This window comes from Ursus americanus, chromosome 12 (assembly GCF_024610735.1).
Source record: "Ursus americanus isolate L20-20 chromosome 12, mUrsAme1.1.p, whole genome shotgun sequence".
Lineage (NCBI taxonomy): Eukaryota > Metazoa > Chordata > Mammalia > Carnivora > Ursidae > Ursus > Ursus americanus.
Genome location: NC_142138.1, coordinates 28887882 through 28909896, shown reverse-complemented (window position 1 = coordinate 28909896; position 22015 = coordinate 28887882). Strand labels below are relative to the sequence as shown.

Below are 22015 nucleotides of genomic sequence, written 5' to 3'. Positions count from 1 at the left end.
ACATGGTTTCCTGTTTTTTGTTTTTGTTTTTTTCCAAGTCTGCCTTTCAATGGCAGAAATATTTTGTTTGGTGGACGTATTCCTGTCTTCCTGGTTGGAATGAGCTCTAAGAGCAGAATTTTCTCTCTCTCCTTCTCTTTTTAAGTAAACTCTATCCCTGACATGGGTCTTGAACTCACAACCCTAAGATCAAGAGTGACAGGCTTTACTGACTGAGCCAGCCAGGCACCCCCAGATTTCTCATTTTTTTGAAGGCCACTGGACCTCACATATCCTTCCAGTGCTCTGTGCCAGACTCTGGTATGAACAGCAGGTTTGCATTTGCAGGCCAGTGTCATACCTATACCCAGAGCATCTATGACACCTTGGTGCTGATGGCAGCAAGTTGTCCAAACAAAGCACAGAGCACTTGGTATGATCTAGAAAGGAGGCTAAATAAGTGCAATATTTTGCAAGCGTCTTGATCTGAAGGTCGTTACCAATATGTCTTAAAGGAGGTATACTCAGAAGACCTCCTGCTGGAATGAAATACACTTCTGAACCCATTTTGTGTGCCAACAAAGAATCTTTAATCACAGAGCTGGACACCAGAGGTAATGTAAAAACATAAGAAAATGAACAATATTCTAAAAAATCAAACCCACAGTTCTCAAACACAAGTCTAGATAGTTCAGCCTAGGAAAACATAACAATTGTTAAGTGCCCACCACAGACTTAGGCCCCATCTCCAAGTAACGGTATAAATTTGTTCTTTCAGTTACAAAATTCAAACCAATTCTTTAAATACATTCTGTCTTGGTTCTTTTGCATTTCACTCCTTAGCCACAAATCCAAAGCCCAACTTGTGGTAGGGAATTAAATAGGACCAGAATAAACAAGCCAATTTAAGGAGACCTTAGAGGGTAAAATATTGTAATTGGAAGTAAGCCTGCTACGCTTGGAACTGTTGCTGTCAGTTTGGGGGAAGAGTCTCCTTAGGTATCCGTGGAACGCTGTCAGCCGCTGTCCTCAAAGCTGCCACTATTCGGGCAAGAATGAAAATGCATCGGGCTCATGGGATCAGACACGTAGCCTGCATCGGAATAGAAGTTCAGCTGTTACTTATCGGCCTCGCGGTCCCTCTGGCCATTCTTTCTCACCCAGCCTCACCCAGTGCACCAGAGAGCTGTCAGGCAGCTTCTCCTGGGCCCTGGGCACGAGTCTGGGCAGAAGTTGGTGGCAAGCAGTTGTACAACAAAGGCAAAAGTGAAAATGCAAACAGAGAGCCGAGACCACAGGAACACAAATGATGGGTGTGTGATTGGGACCCAAGCTGGCCATGTCCGGAGTCCAGAAGGGTCATTTCAAGAAGGTGATGTATTGTGATGGCTAGAAGCGTGGCCTTTCATGTCAGGCCAATCTGGCTTTAAACTCTGGCTCCACTACTTACTGGTTCTGTGATTTTTGCCCACTTAACCTTTTTAAGCCTCAGTGTCTTCATCTGTAAATAGGAACATAAGTTCATAAGGTGACACAGGTCAGACCGTCCGTACAGTGTGTGACACTGAGTGTGAAGTGAAATGGCGATAAGACGAAGGTGGAGCTAAGCATAGAGCAAAAGGAAGAGCCACTCTCTACAGCAGGTTGCCTCTGGTTAGGTCTTGCTTTCTTTTTCCTCCCTAAGCGCCTGGTTTCTAAGTGGACATCAAAGCTTAGGTCCAAAGCCCGGTGGCATTTGATGCTCACTGTAGCGACAGCCCCTGCTGTGTCCAGAGAACAGGCAACTAGGGGCTCGGGGTCAGGCCGCTGTCCTGGAGAACACGGGGCGCGTGCAGGGAAGCGGGGCCTCTCCCACTGCAAGGGAGGAAGCCGGTCGTTCACCGCGCCTCTGAAAATGGGCACATTTGTCAACAGCTATCGCGGCTTCTGCTGCCCTGTGAGAGCTGGGTTTTCAGAACCAGCTCCGCCATCCCCATTTTCATCAAGGCATCTAGCAAGATGCACCGGATAGGCTTATTTATTTTCATCGGAAGTGTGTCTGTCAAAGTCCGTCAGGCTGCACACACACGCTCCTGACGGAGACGCCGGGGCTGCGGCTGACCTCCAGCGGGGGGCTGGCCCCGGGCAGAGAGGACCAGGGTGTGCTGGGGGGCACGCTGAGAGGAGGGCAGGCGGGATCAGGACACACCGCTGAATCCTAACTTTGGGTGGACTCACGCAAAATCTACATCCTAAAGCAAAATACTTCCTCTTGTCCAGCCTGAAACTGCACCTGCATTGCGGGCGCAGATGCCTTAATAAGCTCGTGATCCTTTCCCGCCTGTCATCAACCCCCTACTGTACCACATGCCCGAGGCTGTCCACGCCCCCTCCCCGCAGGCCTCCGGGGAAACCTCACCGGGAGTGCTCGTCCCTCTAGCGCGGTGGCTGTCCCTAGGGGCTGGGCGGCAGAGTGGGCGGGGAGTGGGTGCTGGCAGTTTTCACCGAGGCATCATCGCCAGAGCTCCGCGGAAGAGGGACCCAAGTGAAATCTGACCACAGGCTTTAGGAAAACACTGAACCATGCCTGCACGTTCTGTTTGGTTACTTTAGGGTGAAAGGTCTCAAGTACAGAGAGATTGCTACGTGTGTAATTTTATCTTCATTCTCTAGCCCTGCTCTTTGGGCGCAGAGAGGAAGAGACACGTCCCAAAGTAGCTGTTTTACCACAACTGGCTTATGCGATGAGAACGGAGGGCAATTAAAGGTTCCTTCTGGTACCGCGCCACGTTCCTGGGGGGGGGGCGCTAAATCTATCTCCTTTGTCTGTTGGGGCTCTCACTCCGCCCGAACACCCTACCTAACGTTTTCTTCCACCCTGGTGCACACATGCAGGGGAAAACCCAACTTCTGTATTTCTGCATCCCTTCTGTCTTCATCTTGAGGAAATCTGCTCAAAGTCTTACTCCTTTAAGAAACAGATCGTTAGCCAAACGCTCCGTCTTGAAATGCTTCCTCCACCATGAAAGGAAAGACTTCTGGTCAAAGCACACATTTCAAAGGGTGCCCTATATTTTGTGGTTGTGTGGTCACATCTGTAAAGGTTTGAAAAAAATGATATTATCTCTATAAAAAATGTGATGATGTGACACTTAGAGCACATTTTCCCGTTACTAGACTGGCCAATTATGTTGTAAAGCTGATGATACAAAGCACTCGGCTGCATTCTAGACACGTCCTGGGAGCCAGAGCACAGTTTCCTTTCTTTAATGTTCCCAAGTAGTTTGTCTGCATCTATCCAGAACAGTTTTTTTTTTCTTATTTTTTAAAGGCTTTCTAATGCCTTAGGTAACAATACTCGGCAAACGAGGTGCATTGGTGAGGATCCCGAAACTGTGGGCTTCCAGGGTCTATTGCCATCTAAATCAGAGAACCGGGAACACATCAGCCAATCTATTCTTCCCCAAACTCAGTTCTTGTAATAAATCTGATCTCTTTAACTGACGTACATTTTTTTTCAGTCCTCCATATTGTCAAGGAAAGTTCCATGAATAAATGAGCCCATTGTGCTAAAGTTCCAATTAAATATAGAGCCTCTCAGGCTTGGAGGTTGGAAAAAGGACATTACAGGCCTCGCACATTAATATGGCAGCTGGTGATAGGGGCGATTACCCATCCTCTGGCTTCCCGGGGCCTGCACAGAACTGTGTTAACTCTTTCAAAGAGCTTTATTCTATTCCTTCTACAGTAGTCCTGTGCAACATGGATACCAATGATACCTTCACCTCCTCTCTAGCTTTGTGAGGGGATGGCTGGGTTTACGTTTTACACTTGGGTACTACTTGCGAAAGGGGAAGAGCTCCCCAGCATATGATGTAACTGTGGGAACTCCTCTCTTGTTTTTCTCCTCCCGACATACCTGCGATGTGGGGCTTAGAGGCAGTGAACCCAGGAAGGTGGCAACAAGGTGTTTGGAATATCACAAGACGAAGGTGCCTCTTTTCATGAGGAGAGTTCTATCTTCGTCCACGTGTACACACACTGATATACTTGTACAAATACACACTCATGCACACACACGTTATTAAACTCAAAGGTAAATGCAGAGTTATATAAGACTTTCAAGATCAACGTTTGTACTTTCATAATATAATATTTTTAAAGCATCTGTCATGTCTTGTTATGATGTAAAACAGAATCTTTTCTCCCTTGTTATCAAATAAATATCACCTTCTTAGGGGCAGGTCCCTCAATCAATCTGAAGAATCTACATACTTACCATATTTGTCAACGGGTGAGAACTGGAGACCTCTCTTCATCTCCTCCAGAGACAGGCCTTGAGGGGAACCCTGTCCAGCACTGGAAAATTCCAAGAGACACACGATTTCAGACTGTGAAAACCATGGTGGTGGTTTGCTAACAACATTTTTATAAAACACAGTTTATTCACTCGGCAGAGATCCCAGAAAACTGACAAAGTGATACAAAGGTGTTTTTAATGCTACAAGTGACTAGTTGGGAAAGAGTTCAGAATTATTTGGAGTAAATCAGATCTGGGTGTGAGTCCTGGCTCTTCCAGGGAGGCTACAAAGGGCCTGCCACCCGTTTTCAGCCTCAGTTTATTTATCTGTAAAATGGGAAAAGTACCTAAGTAATTTTCTGTTTGTTTTGCTGATTAAATGTAATAAAGAGGGGTGTTGAATCTAAAACCTGAGTTATCATCATTGTAAGCCTTACTTAAAAGGAACTAATAACCAGAACATTATCTTAGTAATAATATCAAGAAACCACATGCCAAGAGATACTGTATTATTATATTGCTGTTATTATAATGATAATTGTAAGAGATGGTGATGATAATGTTTATTGCATGATCCCTACGCAGTAAGCATTTACCTCTCTCATCTCCCTTAATCTTTATCATTACCAGATCATTTCTGTCATTTTACAAGTAAGAAAATGGAGGCTGGAGCAGTTCAGTAACTTGTCACACAGGTTTGGTAATCGGTTCATCTATGGTTCAAACCCAAGGCTTTTAGATTCCAAAGCCTGTGTGCTTATCCGCTATTCAAATGGGAATTTTTTTCCTGATTCCTGGCCCTCATTGGCCCTTCTCTTCATCCAGCTTCTACTCTTTTGCCATACTGGTTAATGGGGTTGCTTCCTTTTTACCTCTCCAGGCTCAAAACCTGAAGTCCTGGAAGCCCTCACCCTAATATCGAATCACATCTGTCAGTGAATTGTGTATCTGTGGTCTCTCCTGTGTCCAGGTCAATTTATGCAACTGTAAAATGGGAACTATAACAAAACTTGGCTTATAAGGTTAATCACAAGAACTAAAGAATGAATAAGTTTAAAATACTTTGAAAAGTGCTAGCATTTAGGAAGCACTCAATAAATGTCACCTACTTTTATTATTTGTCAAGGTCCAACTCAAAGGCAACATTTCCTCGGAGTCTTCTTGGAACCGCCCCGCCCCCAGCATTTCATAGCCCTTCTAGTACTTCATACTTCCACCACAGTGCTGATCAGAGTCGGCCTTGGTGTAGCACCATCTGTATTCGCATCTAGTGAACCACACTAAACAGAATATTCCTGGAGGTCAGAGACCTTGTCTGACTTCTTTGGATCTCCCACGGGGCTTAGCTGGTACTTTGTAAATAGTTAAAATAATTAAAGTGTGCAAAATAAAGTTATTACAAAATATTCATTTGAACAAGTTAGATTTTTTAAACTCTAATATAAATTCACGCTGCTTAATTTACTTAGCTGCCTTAAAATGACTACATGTTTGGCTTCACTTTCTTAAGGGATAAAGTGAAGTTCTTTCTTAGAGGAAAGCAATGATTAAAAAGAAGAAAAAGTATCAACTTAAAGTGGGACATGGTATTATCTCAATCAACATTAAGCAGCAAACCACACTCAGTTCTGGGCAATAGAATGTCATTCAAGATATTTTTCAAAATAAATTGTACCTACTGATACCCTAAAATTTATCTACTAAAGCCTCTTTGGCACTCTAGCTCCTTTTAAGAAATGTGCTGTCCATAGTAGTCTTGGCAACAACAAGATAATAGGGAATAAATATTTTATCATCAAAAAGGCTATCTGGTTTCCTATGAATAAAAGCCCTTCTCCAAGCTGTCTTATTTATTCAGTTGCTGAATACAACTCATGCCAGGGGACTTAACCTTCCTGCCCAAGAGATACCACATGGGCTGGCTCTGGACACTGATCTAGGATGACAGACAGATGGAGGCTGGGCACGCCCAGGTCAAACAAAGCCGAAGAAACCAGACCCTGATCAATGGAACTGGTTGTCCTCAACCCATGTGCTTCCAGCCTTCAGCAGGAGTTTCACAGAAGCCCAGAGTTTAAGGGACACACCAGCAGGACCGGTGTTTGCTGAAGCTGCGGTCAGTGAAAATCGGCATGTCCAGGGATGCCGCTGCCCCACGAATTCAGTGAAAGTAAATGTGAACTAATGGCAGGTAAGAAAAGCACGCAGTTTTGCAGTGTTTCAATATTACTAGTCAACTAGGTAGCCTTCTTTATGCTAAGAGGATGCTATATATCATATATAGGCCTGTCTATGAACGATAACAGAATATTATACAGGTAATTTCATGCGGATGTTTAACGGGAATGTAATGACGTCTTCTCCTTTAAAGAGAATAACAGAATCTTTGTGTTAGTTTTGGCACACTACCCTGCTATATCGATACATCTTATTTAAGCACCAAAAAAGGTTTCAGTCGTTTTAGGCTAAATAGTTCAAATTAGCTTTGTGATGTATATGTAAAGATAAACACAATCATCAGCCATTGTCTCTTACAAAGGTGCACCAGGGAATAAATAATTTATCCAAAATGAGGAGCAGAACTGAAATTCAAGAAAATATTTCCTGCTTTTCAATCCAAGCTTTACGGGTATAGATTACCTAGTCGATTGTTGGCTAATTCGGCCAGTTCATACTCATATCCAAAATATGCAATCTGTATTTTTGTGTGTGCCTGGTTTGTGGGAACGAGCTAGCCTGTTTATAGTCAGTCACATGGTCTGTGAATGGGCTTATGCACCCTGAACAAAGACAAGAACATTCTAAACTAGGAGGCTATGTTGGCTGAAAGGAAGGCAGAGATAACAACGTTCGCGACAAGCGCATTAAGCAAAAAGTATTATCCGAAGAGAAGTAAATCAATAGGTACGTAAGATTACAGAAGAGCAAGGAAAAGGGCGGAAACTGCTAGATGATATATACCCAAATATAGCTTCAATTCTTCAGAGTAGGAGGAAGGCGGAGTCTATAAACTAGTAGGTTAATGTACACGCTTGGCAAAACTCCAGAAAGAAATATTAAAACAGAGTTTTTCTGTACACTTAAAAAAAAAAAAAGCACTGATTACTAGAAGCTACCATGGGTTCAGTAAGAAAAAAAAAAAAACCATGATGTTAGGTTTGCTTTATTTCTTTTTGTTGAGGATAAATTTAAAGGGCAAATCCATAGGCAAGAACATAGATTTGGATTCCTGCAGATACTGGACAGAGTTTCTCCTGATTGCTTGGATGAAAGAAGGGGAGATCTGTGCCAAATGACAAGTGGCTAGATTGAATTGTCACTGGTTGAATAAGTGAAGAACTGGTATGACTCAGGTAGGTGACATTCTCTACAGGGTAAAAGCTGAGCCTTAGGCACTGGGAATTGTTAAAAGAAAATAAAGAAAATACCACATTTCCTGAAGTTAGACTTATCCCCAAATAGACAGAGTTGTTCTAGAAAGGGATACTGTCCCATCCCATCCCTGCGAGTTTTCAAGGTATGGCTGGAGTACCCCATGGCTGTGGGGGCTATAGAGGGGTCCAAATGATGTGACATTCCACGTCCCACCGTTTCTTATGTTCTATGATTCTTTGGAAGGGATTCGTGAACCATGCAGCCTTTGTGAAACTGGTTTTCATGTGTTGGAAAGGCTGAGTGAGATTACATTTCTCACGGAGGCAGAAGATTTTTATCTTCCTTATCTGAAGCGTCTGCCATTTGGCCAGGACCGAACGCCTGATTTCCACATACATGCCGCAGCATACCTGGCTACCCATTACTGCTGCTACTCGGGGTGGTGTTTGCAGCCTTTTGTCTACATACATTTCATTTTAGATAGTCACCGAACTGTGATATTTGCCTGAAGGAACCATCTCTTTTTGTGGTCTATTTCAAAGGAAGAACCACACTGCCATCTAAGACGAAGCAAAGGAAAAGTGTGGAGAAACCGCTTTCACATAAACCCATCATTAAGGATTTGAATGACAGGTTGTGTAAGGCTGGTACTAAAAAATCCTGAGCTGCTTCACAAAAGTTTTTATAGAAGACAAATTTGTAGCATATTCATGTTGCAATGCCTGAGAGGTGGAGAAAAACTCCAAAACACTCTGTCATCTCTTAATCCAGAAAGGTATATTGTTAAGCAAGGCCTGTGAGGAAGTAAGAAAAATACTGTCTAAAGAGAGTCCAGGGGACTCTGGTGCCTTCTCTCCAGAGTGGTGGGAGCAGGCAGGGCCACAACGAGTTCAAATGGCCCCATTTAGAGCCTCAAAAGCAGCCAGGATCGTGGCTTCCAAACTACAGCCTGCCAAATGCTTTTGGTATTGGAGCAATGAATCATGGTTTTGGCTGTGGGATTTCATGAATTCTCAGAATATCTGCTAGTGCCATAATTGCTTCTGACTGAATTACATTCCAAAGAAGACATCAGGTGGGCATCCAGTCCAAAGGAAACCATTTTTATCACAGTCTTCCGAGTGTGGTTTTCACAGAGCCGGGGACTTTGATTTGGTGAATTACAGCAAATGAATAGAGCCTATATGACTTTGAAAGCAAGAGTGAAATGAAAACAACTAAGTAAGAACAAAGAGACACAGAACATTAAGTTCTACCATAATGATATAATAATGATTTCTTATATTTGTAGAGGGCTTTATAGTTGGCACATACTTTTATACTGATTAGCTTAGGGCATTTTTATAAACCCCCCATGAGGTATCTGGGAAGGCATTAATTTGACCTCCGTCCTCTATCAGGCTCAAAGTTTGAATAACCTGCAGTAACTCCCAGAGCTAGCAAGAGGCAGAGCCAGAACTTGAACAAAAGGTCTTCAGACTTCCAGTCCATGCTCTTTCTTGTAAAGCACACTACATTTAATAGCAGCACATGTCAAACTGCTGGTCTGGTACCATTTGGGGGGCTCCCGAATTAGTCCTGAGTTACAGAGTTTTGGACTCTTTGCATATAAAGACGAACACTACATTCCGCATAGAGAAGTACCTTTCATCATCATAGAGAAACCAGAATCAGCTTTCTCATGTCTTGCTTAGTTACATCTTTTAAAAAATCATTACTTTCCCCTTTGCAACAATGGCTTACTTGTCCCTGTGCCAAAACTTGAGACATACATGCTAAACTTTCTAAATGAGATGCTTATGCCTCCCCACAACTATCTGATCTTGTGCAGGGCTGTCTAAGCTGCGTGCATGGATTCATCCTCCTAAACACTGCCCTGGCTACACTGAACAGAAAACCATTAGGTTACTAGTGTGATTAAAGACTTCAGGCACAATTTTCTTCCATTCAAGTTGGTCCAATTAGTTTTTATGCCGCTAAAGATGCCCTCAGGCTACGGGTAACCTAGAAGATTTAGTCATTTGGACTTTGCAAAGGCAACACCATCCAAGGCCTCGCAGCTTTGCAAATATGCTTTGTGGTTTGTTAGGACTTCTTTTGCCATCTGTCATAATGATGTTACTTATGAAAGAATATTAGCAAGGGGATCAATGGCATATGCACCTTTATCCCCTTCCTCAAGAGGAATGTATCCGAGTTAAAAGTAATTTGTTTCACTCAAAATGAAACACATACGGGTAACATCTAACCAGAATTTCAGTTCTTTGACACTTATCTAAGGGAATAATAGAAAGAAAAGGTAAAGAAACAGCCTGCTGCGATCCCTAATAAAGGTGTTTACACAAGGAAAATAAATGCTTTGCCATAGAAAAGGCTGCTAGACTCATCTGGCTGTTCCTTTTGGCATTTAGCTGAAAACAAATAGATTTATTTAAAACAGATCTGTCACAAAGGGTAAATGCCTTCCTATGCTTTGCAATGTCTATGTAGTCCACCTTTTCTCTGGCCGAAAGAGAAAGACAACATTTCTATTAGAAATGGGATCACCTTTGGCCTAACTTTGAAATAGTCCAGTCAGACTCTTATGAATAAGCATTTGTTAATTTATCAGCTAAGTTCAACGTATTTATTTATTCATGATTTCATCCTGGCTGTTTTCAGAACATTATTTTGTCTTTGTCAATATTCCCTACTTGATAACGTCCTAAATTAAATCAAATTTATTGCTCCCATTACAGAGAATGGGCAATGGCCAAAGTATTTAATGGGGCCAGAGGTCAGTGCAAAATATCTCTTTCAGGAAAATCAAACCCATCAGTTTTCTTTCAATGGCAAATGTCCCCAGGCTATAAAAGGCCTGAAAGACTTGGCAATGGGTCATGGCTCTGTTTGAGCCATTAGGCAAATATCCAAGGTCTCCGCTCCCCCATTTTTAAGGGAAAAAGCAATTAGGAAAAGAATTATGAATAAGGAAAAATGCAGCAAGAATTGAAACTGTGTGCTAGTTCCTTGATGGCTCATAAATTTTTAATGTGCTCAACAGTAACCTAACAATACCACCGCCTCTCAATTTACCTATACTTTCAGCAGGTATAAATGAGGAACTGTGCAATCCAGTAGGAGTGGGACTTCGCATGCCTTGACTGCTAAAACTGGGGGCCATCGTTTAAATACAGCAAAAATCTCTCTGATCTTTCACCTTCTGTACTTACTATCATCCAAAAAAGGGAAAGTATTTTAAATTTAGAACTAGGAGATCTTGGGATCATGACGGTCATAAAGCTCACCTCTCACTCCATTTTCCCACCTCCCATTTTACCAAGAAGGAAGTCGAAGCCTTGGGAAGTGAAATGACTTATCCAAGTTCATATATCAAGGCTAATATGAAGTCAGGAGATAACCTGGGGTTCTAAACTTCTAGTCTTCTTTGATAATTTTTATTCCTCTTTTTAAGGAGAAAAGAGAAACAAAAATTTGTTGCCTACTTGCTAAGTGTCAGGGACTCTGCTAATGCCTTACAAATCTGACTATCTTCGCTCTAACAGCCTGTTTTACATGTGTGGAAAAGGAGTCTTAAGTCTTGTCCAGGATCACACAGCTGCAATTCAAACACAGGCCAGCATACAAATCACCTGCTTTTCTTAACTCAGCTCTAGAAAAGATTCCAAATTTCTACCTATAACTTTGTCTCTCTCCTTCTCTCCGTGGTTAATTATCAAGCACAACGCCAAGTGCTGTGCTAAGTGCTAGGAACACAAGTATGAGTGTGATGGTCATGGACTCTACCCGTTGGGGTAAATAGAAATGTAGACACGTTTAGGTAAACCTCCATGCATGGGGGGAAATGAAGGACAAGCAAGGGCTCTTGAGGGGAGGGGACTTCTGGGATAGGGATAACTTGGGGCATGTGCAAAGACCTAGGAAATCAAATGGTCAAAGTAAATTTATAAAACCTTAACTTTTCATTTTGAAATAATCTCAAAATGAAGGAAGGTTGCAACAATGGTACAATTTTTTTTTTTTAAATCCTGAACCATTTGAGAATAAGTTGTCAATCTGATAGCTATCATTTCCCGAACACCTTAGTATATTTCTAAAATAAAGACATTCTCCTATATAGCCTAATACAATAATTTGATTTCATCTACTCTCAAACTCCATTCAAGTTTGCCCATTATCTCAGTAATGTTCTTTACAGCAAAAGGATCAGATTCAGAATCATACACTGCATATAGTTCTTCTGTTTCTTGAATTTCCTTCAATTGGAAACAGTTTCTCAGTGTTTACTTGAGTTTCATGACCCTCAACATTTTTGAATGACAAGCCAGTTATTATGCAGAATATCCTTGAATTTGGTTTTATCTGAGGTTTACTAATGATTACATTAAAATTATGTATTTTTGGCGAGAAGTGTCACAGAAATGATGCTATGTTCTCTTCCTTGTATCCCATTGCATTTTCATTTGTCCCATCATTGTGTTCTTACTTTCCATTACTTGATTAAGGTGGCGTCTGACAGGATTCTCTACTACAAAATGACTCTTTTTAGAATTAATAAGTATTTTGTGGGGAGTTACTTTGAGACTATATAAATATTCCATATCTCGACCAAATTTCAATACCTTCATTTATTTATATCCATACGGATTTAAAGTTACTATTTTATTCAATGGATTATAACATTACTGTCATTATTTTGATGCTTAAATTATCTTATGTTTGGCAAGCAGGAGCCCCGTTAAGCTGTCCCTTTGATATACACTCATCTTTGAGTATCTCTTTACTTTCTGGCACCAGATGTTCCAGGCTTATTTTGTGCATTCCTTGTCCCAGTCTTGAAATCTGCATTTCTCCGAAGTACCCTGTTTCCTTTTTGTGGAGAATAGTATTTAGAAATCAAGATCTAGGTGCTTGGTGTGTTCTTTGTTTAAGTGTTGCTGCTCCCAGACGCTCTCACTGAGCAGGCAGAGGTGAAGAACACACGTGTGTATACATACATGGGTAAGTACATTTAGACCTCTCCCTCCACGCTCAAATCATACATTCATACCTTTATCTCCAATCCAATCCAACTTCACAGAATCCATTTCCATGTTTATAATGCCCTTCTCTTACAGTGAGAAACCTGGTCCCATTAACCTTAATATATTAACTTGTTTGATCATTGCTCCCAAATGTACAAATCTCTGGGTGCTGTCCCACCCCCATCCCTCAACACATATGTGGACACCTTCCTTTACCCCCCTTGGGCTCCAGTGTTGCTTCCATGTGGCTGCTTCTCTTCCCCTCTTGTGTTCGGACACCCCACTCTGGGCTACTTCCCACCTGTCTGCCCAAGCAGGTGCCTCCTCACCTACCTTGGGCTCCAGCACTCAGCACTGAGCTGTGCCCCATGTGATGGGGGGCAGTCACTAGCAGGGGGCTGCCTGCTACACTTATACCCTCTTCACCACCCTCATGCTCCAAACTGCCCACACCAGCGACCTTCCTGTAACCGATGCCCTTCTCAATCTGCATGGAACCACTGTGGCCACCACCTCCCTGCATGAACATCCTTCCCACTGTGCATGGGCTCTGACACGTCATGTGGGGTCACTGCTTCACTGACCCCTCTCACGGACATCTTCCTTCCCAGGCTTGGACTCTGACCTCCCAAACTAGGTTTCTCTCCCATGTGGATGCCTTCCTTACCATACCTGGGCTCTAGATCGTGGCTGGGTAGCCCCAAACCCTTGTGGAAAACCTCCCCTCCTCCCACTCTAGCTCTGACACCTCAGGCCAGGCAGCTGCCACCCACCACTCTCACCCTCCACATGGACATCCTCTGTACCCCACTTGGATTCAGACATCTTGTTCCACATCCCATGGAGAAGAAAACCTTGCTCAGCCCTATCTAATGGCTTTTGGACTAAACCATTTAGGAAGAAAGGGGAAGGGAAGAGGAGTAACCAGTATGAACGTTTAAAAATGTTAATCAGATCATGTCACGTTCCTGCTGAAAATCCCTCAGCGAGTGCCCAACACGTGTGGAACAACATTCTCATGCCCTGTTCTGGCTCACGAAGACTTCGTGGTTTGGCCTCTACCCACCAGGGACTTCATCCCGTAACACTCTCGCCTGCCTCCTATCCTGTGTCCACAACAGAGGACTTCTATTTCTCTCTTCTTCCTGTCTTACGCATTCTGCACTTGCTTTTTCACCCTGCTGAATGTTGTTTCCCCGGCCCTTCCTTTTTTCCATCATTCTAACCACCCCACCTAAACTAGCCTTCCAGTCACTCTTTATCCTATCAACCTGTTCTAACTGCCTGCATAGTACTTACCACTATCTCACTTTCTTGGGTATTTGTTCATTGTTTGTCACCCATGTAGCCAGATGTTGTATCTGCCTGATATACTTAGGAAGTCACCTTTAGAATTTTCTATACATGCTCATGGTTTCCCGTGTCTGTCCTTGGCGGGGGGGTGGATAGCCAATTCTCCTTCCCATCCACCCAAATGAGCCTCCATCAGTGAGGGACAAGAGCTGGTGGATAAATATTCCAGCATCCTTGCTCTGTGTTGGGAATTTCTGAGAATATGATCTATACCCTCGGCGGATACAACATGAAATCAAGCCTTAGTTGCTCACAGCAGACTTACTCATTAACGTACCCCTTTATTTACTTTTCTTTCCTTCTCTTTCCTTCACTGTGCTTGAGATCACATCCTAGAAAAATAATTTTCACTTGAATGCTTGTCTCATGGTCTGTTTTGGGAGGAGCCCAAATTAAGATGGCCGGCCTCTTCTGCCTGTAAGTTTCATGACAGCAGGGACTTGTTTGTCTCATGTCCTACTGTGTCTCCATCCCCAGTGCCTTCAACTAATTGTCATGAACTAGGCATCCAATAAATTTCTATTAAATGAATGAATGGTGATTCCTCCCTTGCAACTTCACTCATGTTTATCTTTGTTTATTTACCTCTGATTCATTGGTCAGCCTCCTTCCATTTCTTTGGGCACTGCCCAAGAACAACTGCATTCCCCTGTTACATTCATTGGAACAGTGACGTCTGCAGAAGGCTCCCTGTTCCTGTTTTCCGGCCAGCCTAGTCCACCCCTCACATCATTGCCAGAGAAATCTGCGAATGTCCTCTGTTTAGGGTATCCTCATCCATTCATTGGTTTTCAGCACAGTCTTTTAGATATGAAAGTGAAATAGAACACCATTGAGAGTCTCTCTTCAAACTTGGCTTCTGGGATAGAGGCGATGGCCATATGGAAAGGAAGTGGGAACCACAGTGGCCTCCGTGCTGCCCGAGGCATTTGCTCTCGCCCTCGGCAGAACTTGTATCACATTGCATATTCACCTGATCAACAAATGGACTGTGGATTCTTTATCAGGAGGGATGCTGCCTTATGAATCTTTGTGTCCCCTGGGGCCTCACATAGCACCTGGCACTGACCAGTTGAAGTAAATGCATTGACATCTTGAAAGTAGCCTTATTATTTTTCCATAAAAGTATGCAGTTTCAGAGCTACGTGACTTGAAAAAAAATGGATATTATAAGTTCCTACAACAGGGGTCAGAAAATGTTTCCTGTAAAATGGCGGATAGTAAATATTTTAGAATTTGCAGACCATAGGGTCTCTGTTGCAACTATTCAACTCTGCTATCATAGCACAAAAGTAGATATAGACAATATGTAAACAAATGAGTGTGGCCATGTGCACAAAAACTTTACAAAAACAGGCAGAGAGTTAGATTTGGCCTGTGGGGCATAGTTTATCAACCTCTTCTTTGGAGCAATAGATAAATCCTATATGCGGTGTTTCTCTAAGCTGTCTTCCACCTTTGGGCCAAACAACGCAATCCCAATGAAAGCAGGATCTCCACTCATCTTTCATTTTAGTAGTTCCTCCTAGAAGAGGAATAATAAAGACTAAAATACATGAGCTTATGGCAAAACAGAAAAGAAAGATAGTGTACATTTATTCTGTGTGTACAAATTGCATTCTCACTTAACACTCACTGCAACATTATGAAGGAGGTGATATTTTTATTTTCATCTTGTAGATAAGACACTTGAGACTTGGAGAGCTCAACCAACTTGCCTGAGGTCACACAGCTTATAAGTAGTCCGAACTTGAATTTGAACTCAGTCCCGTCTGAGCCCAAGCTTTTAACCACTATTTTATAATAATGGCCCCTGGGTGGCTACATAAGTAAAAATTACAAAACCAATTTTATTGACAGAAGATAAAAGCGGCAAGTAGATAGGCGCCTACAGAGCAGTACAAATTCGTTTCCCCTTTTGGATTGAGAAAAGTTCAAAGGCCATTTCTGCTGATTGAACATCTCCAGGCTCTGTTGTGTGGATTCAGATCCCTGCAAGAAATTCCATGTTCCTTTGTTCTTGATGACAGGCCAGTCTGAATGGAAAGATTTGAAAACTCCCTAAACTCTTTGAACGTGTAGAACATTGATCTTCACAAACCATTTGAAACACCCTAAGGAGGTTACAAAATTACAAGCAATGGTTTTTTTTGTTTTAAGTGAATGTATACTAAACCTCTGGGACCTTTTGCCTCATCATACAACACCAAAGCTTTCCCTGCCTCCTCTGTGGATGCTTTGCTGTCAGACCCTGAATAACAAAATGGTATTATGTTGCTAGGGTGCCTTGTTCTTATTGAAAAGCTCTTCTCCTGCCAGTAACGTGGGGGCTCTTACCCTGCTCTGGTGTGATGTGCTGGGAAGCTTCTTTGAACCCTGGGGCAACTCAGGGTTTGACATTTCCTGCTGAGCCCACCACTGCTCCAGCCTTCTGTTTTCGCAGGAACACGACTGTGGATTCTGTAAGAAGTGTTCTGTGGCGGGCTGCATAGCTACACCTCCGTGGTTAGTTTTACGTTGGTATTTATTAAGCCTGGATATGGGGCACCCCAGACTGCACCCGCCTTCGGGACAGGAGCCATGTTCTGTCATTTACCCCTGCGGCCCTGTCGTCTGGGGCCTGGCATAGAGTATGCTCTCAAAAATATTTAATAAATGAACTTGATGGAACTGAAGACCTGGTCATGGCTCCAGTCTCGTCTCTCAGTCCCAGGGCTCCGGGCAGGTTGGCTAAGTGGTCAGGAGCATAAGGTTTCTAGCGCTGGCACCTCCACTGCCAAGCTGGGGCTTGTGACCAAGTGATGCAACCCCCCCCCCCCGTGCCTCGCTTTTGTCTTGGCTTTCTCCTCCCCAACACTTGGGTAGCTGCCCTCTTTAGTATGTTCTTCATTAAGTGGTTCATCATTGCTTTTTTTTCACTTATCTGTCTTCCCCAGTGCCTCGCCCACAACCTGTGCTAAATAAAATATTTATTAACTAATGGAATGAGAGGAAAGTCAGTTTAAAAGAAAGAACGAATTGACCACCATTCCTCTCAGTGCCATAAAGTACATCAGGGAGGGCGATCCTTTTAAAAAGCAGCCGACCATATGACTTCTCTGCTCAGATCCCTGCGGTGGCATGAGTCTCAGTCTCAGAAAATACCCAAGTCCTCCCAATGGCCTGTACCTCCTTCATGATCTGGCCCCTGTCACTTCTCTCCTTTGTCTCCTACTACTCTTCCCTAGGATCGTGTTGCTCCTTCTGGTCTCCTGGCTGTTCCCTGAATTCGCAGACATGATCTCACCTCAAGAAATTTACACATTCTGTTCCCACAATCGGGAATGCTCTTCTCTAGAGGCCTATGGTTTTTTAATTCACTCTCTTCACATCTTTGCTCAAATCTTATCTTCTGGGTGAGGTCTTCCCTGATCTTTCTGTTGAAAACTGCAAACCACATCTCTTCCTACACTCTCTATCCCTCATCTCTGCTTTAGTATACTACATATTTTTCTTTTAAAAAAAAGTCTGTCACTCTCCTCCCCCACTAGAATAAAAGCTCCATGAGGGAAGGGATTATTTTGTTTGTTTTATCTGCTGCTGTACTGCAGAACCTAGAAGTATAAGCTCTGAATAAATATTCGCTAAATGAATGAATGAATAAAAGAATGTCCACAGCCTTCAGTAGTGAGAAAAATGGAAAATCGTTTATGAGTTTCTTTCTGGAGACATTTATGTGGCTTTTTGCTGATGCATTTTCTTGTACAATTTTTAAATAGGAAAGGGTCTGTAGAGGCCCTGCAGTAATCACCAGTTGGCCCTACCTCAGGTCTGGCCACAGTCCATGGGACTAGGCAGCAGCCCTGGAGTCCATATTGTATCAGGTGCGGAGAGCCTGCACCCCGCTCCTGGAAGGGCCAAACCCCTCTACTCTAGGTAGACCCACAGAGGCATTCCCTCTGCAGATTTCCATAACCAGCTGAACGGGGCAGAGATTAGGCTATTAAAATACCCAATAGGCTCTTCTGAATGCTTCCAAATACTATCTGGTATCAATTATCACATAGGTACTGTGTGCTTTAAAGACATTTCACACAGAAGAATTCACTAGAGATTTTGTGGGCACTGCAGCAAAAAAATTACTCAACTGTGTTTGTGGCTGGCCACAATTAGGCTGTGGCCAAATGCCAAAGTTTTGCAAAAGCACTTCTCTAGTGAAAGCAGGAACTCCACATTCACCTGTGCCTTTGGAACCGTGGCTTAGGAGAATTGCCTCGTTCTCTTAGATATATGACTTAGAGAATAGGCAAACACAAATATCACACTCACGATTCTATGATACATGACTTTACAGGGGTAGATATTTCACAGAAGTATCAATTAGGATAATGTTTCTAAAAGCACTTTTTAAAATCATAAGTGTTAGAACATCTATTTCACATATATGTTTAAAGTCTCATTCAACCTTCCCAGCAACCATGGAAGATGGATGTTATTATTATCATTGTCGTTATTTTTGTGAAGAAACTAGAGAGCAGAAAGGTCAGGTACTTGGCCTGAGGTGAGCGACAGGTCCAGTAACAGGGAGGAGAGGAATCAGGACACACACGCCGGGCCTCACTACTGTTCTCCGTCACAGTGTTGCTACAGGACGGGCGGTCCCGTCATCTGCTGGAGTGAAGTGAATGTGCGCGGTTCTTCCCTCTCATTAGTAATTTGGATTTTTCAATTTCCGGTGGACAACTGGGCTCGGTGTTAGAAACGTGGGCTTCTGGGGCGAGTCTACCGATGGTCTGGATCATACAAAGCTGAGTTTTATACATTCACAGTCTCACCCTCAATTCCTCTGTAGGCAAATAGACAAAGTTTCCACTAAAGTCAGGGGGGAAGGTAAAAAGGCAACAATTTTGAACCTGAAAAGAACACCAATTTTAATCCAGATTTGAATCCATAATAAATATTCCAACCAGAAAATGAATGTTATGCTGGGATTGCTTACACACACACACACACACACACACACACACACACACTTGAAAGACTTAGAAAACAACTGCTTTACATTTTTGAAATATGTGGGGAAAGTCAGATTCCCTCTTTTTCATGCTGTTTGTTAAATATATACTATCCTCAGGAGTAAGTCTTCTATACCATGTTGGGAGAATGAGTCATGCAACGCCCACTACAAATATCCTGAAGCGGCACTCTGGAAGTGTACCCCTCGGTCTACCTCTTAATATAAGACGCCCCACTGAAAGGAACCCGCGCCTGGGGAATGGGTAATCCGAGATGCCCCAGGTTCCCAGAGGAACACTAGGAACACGCTTCCTTTATTTATGCGCGGTGCAGAGGCTGCCTCCTTTGGGTTCTGGCTCTTAGCAAGTGCAAGCACAGAGCTGCCCCAAATGTCTCTCTTTGAAGCCCTGGAGTCCACAGCCTTCTATTTGTGTCTGGCTCTGATTCATCACGAGCCTGAATGCTTCACCTGCTATGTTCAGCTTCCAGTAGAGCCCGAACCAGATTTTTTAAAAAGAACAATCCCTGGCCAGTGAATCTCAGCATGAGAGAGTAGGAAAAGTGAGAGGGGTGGGGACTAAGGCAGATAGTAATTACTCCCTGTGATCTGTCTTTGGAAGGACATCAATACATCTCCTTCATCTCGATGTTTTGCTCTACCTGGATCCCAGCTATCTGTTTAGACGATTAACAACAGTTGGATGCAGACCCACAATCACTCTGGGCTTTGGAGTAGTTATGAATCATAGCGGAAATGGCATTAAAAAGAGACCAGCTCAGGTTTTGAAGAAATTTCTACTTATATTCAGGATCAAAACACTTAATATTTATGTAGAAATAACTAGAGACATCCATTCACAATTGATTCACTCATGTATTTGCCTGTTAGACCCTGTGCCCCTCTTATTATAAAGTTTATAATGCTTTGCCAAAATGGTCTGTTCAACAACTCTGTGAGAGCAGGGATTGGGTTCACCTTGTTGATCAGCAAATCCCCCGTGCCTGGAAGAGGGTGGGTCCCTACCAATTATTTGCTAAACAAAAGAAGGAAGAAAGGAAAGAAACGAAAAAGTCTTTACGAAAATCGTAGCATTTAATATGGAATGTGTGCGTGTGCACATGTATATGATTAGATAGGAATTTGTTGTGCTGGGAGAGATATTTCATATAATAGCTAACATTTATCAAGTAGCAACTATGCGCCAGATGTTGTTTTAAGGTTTAGGTTTCACTTAATCTTCACAATAATCATGAAGTGAGTACTATTATTTTCCCTGTTTTATAGATAAGGAAGCAAATGGAAGAGGTTAATTAGTTTGGCCAACATTATGTATAGGAAATGGCTTTGCCAGAATGCGGACCCAGCTGGTGTGACTGCAAGAGTGTGCTCCTTATCACTGCTGAGCACGGGCTCCGTATATAGCACAATTCCACCTCTGCAAACCCCCATGGGGCAGAGAGAGGGCCTTCTCTAAAAACGTTCTGGGGTTAAAGGTGGTTGTTGAGCTCTTGCCCAAAAGAGAAATACGTGTAAGAACACTGTCCATTCCGGGTACTCAGAGCACAGAGAAAGTGGATCTGTGCTCTCAGAGATAGGACCCCGACACTGCCCTAGGGAACGCGGGACTGTTCAAGCTTCTCTTTACTTCTGCTCCCCTGTCACCACTATTCACAGCTGAGTGAACTGAAGCCTCAAGCAAGTACCCCAAGATGAATCAACTCCACGTGGAACTTCCAGGTCTAAGTTTAGTGAGGGGCTGTCCTGCTTTCTGTTGGTTTGATTTCAAGTCCCCCCAACCCAGCTGTTTGGACATGTTACAGTTCAGAGGGGACTCCTTTCTTTGTCACCCGTGAGTGGACCAAGACTCCCTACCTCTCAATATGTCCCAGGGCTCCCTTCCTTCTTCCCTCTCTTTCCTTATCAGTATATTAAAAATGGTGGCAGAACAATAAGGTTGTTTCTTTTTTAAGTTGTAAGACACAACTTTTGGTGTCAGAGGACAGGAGTGAGAGAGAAGGCTGACGGAGGTAAGCTGGGACTGGGGAAGAAAGAGCCAGAGGCAGAGGAAGTGATCAGTCCATGGATGGACCGGGTAAGACCTGGGAGAGAGGGAGAGGCTGGACTAAGAAAAGAGAAGCACTGTTTCTCTATCTGAAGATAAACAGAAGAAGATTCATGAAGCTTTTAAGGAAGTTTAGAGGGACTGAGGAGGAAAGTTGGTGGCACTCATGGGAGATGGTCTCAAATTTTTAAGAAAAGTAGGAGGCAAGGTCACATGAATACTGTGAGTGTATTTAAATGACATACATTTATATTTTCATACTAAAGACCTATTCTTAACCTAGTTCAGTCATTTTTTTTTTAAAAAAAACCTGTCATTCATAATCAAGGCACAGATAACAAATATTTTATGATACGATAGAATGGTGAACATCACAAATGGTAACCGTTGGTTTATCTCAGCCATAAATGTATCCTCATTATGGATACCTGTCCTCACTTCAGGAAAATTCCATGTATAAAACAGAAATTTCTTTTAAAGATACATTCTGTGGGATTGTTTTGTCAAACCATTTACTTAATAAAGAGATTCTCAGAAGTCTTCTATTACTCTAGCTTCCTTATTATTTTAGTTTATAAAAATCAATCTAAGGACTTTTAAAAATTGTACTTTTAAGGTAAGGTAATTTGTTTTAAATTGAAGACTAAATGCTTTCTCAGGATGCGTATTTGTAAATGGTGTTTTAAAAATGCATCCTTTACTTATGGAAAAGAAATTACATAAAAGCAAAATGTGAGACCAAAAAAACCAATACAATAATTTTGAGCCTAAAAATCATGTATTATTTTGAACACAATTTACGATGGATGATGAGGCCTCCATCCCTGACAGTAAGTTCCCCGGATGGGCTTCTGATAAAACACAGAAACCAAAAACTTAGTCATGATTAGTAGAATTCACTAAGACCCTGACGCAGAGCTCAACAGGAGTTGATGTGGGAGTAGGAG

At 42.7% G+C, this 22015-nt stretch overlaps 1 protein-coding gene across 2 annotated transcripts in view; it reads right to left on the bottom strand.

Annotated features, from left to right (window-relative positions):
* Positions 1 to 545: 545 nt before the first annotated feature.
* The window catches only part of TNNI3K (TNNI3 interacting kinase), a 300692-nt gene continuing 279222 nt past the window's right edge, over positions 546 to 22015 (bottom strand). For both annotated transcript variants that reach the window (XM_087866002.1, XM_045802016.2), the window contains 2 exons: positions 4238 to 4317; positions 546 to 1072 (listed from right to left, as the gene is read on the bottom strand). In XM_087866002.1, the coding sequence (XP_087722128.1) occupies positions 996 to 1072; positions 4238 to 4317 (157 nt within the window). In that variant the 3' untranslated portion in view covers positions 546 to 995. The remainder of the gene's footprint in view (positions 1073 to 4237; positions 4318 to 22015) is intronic.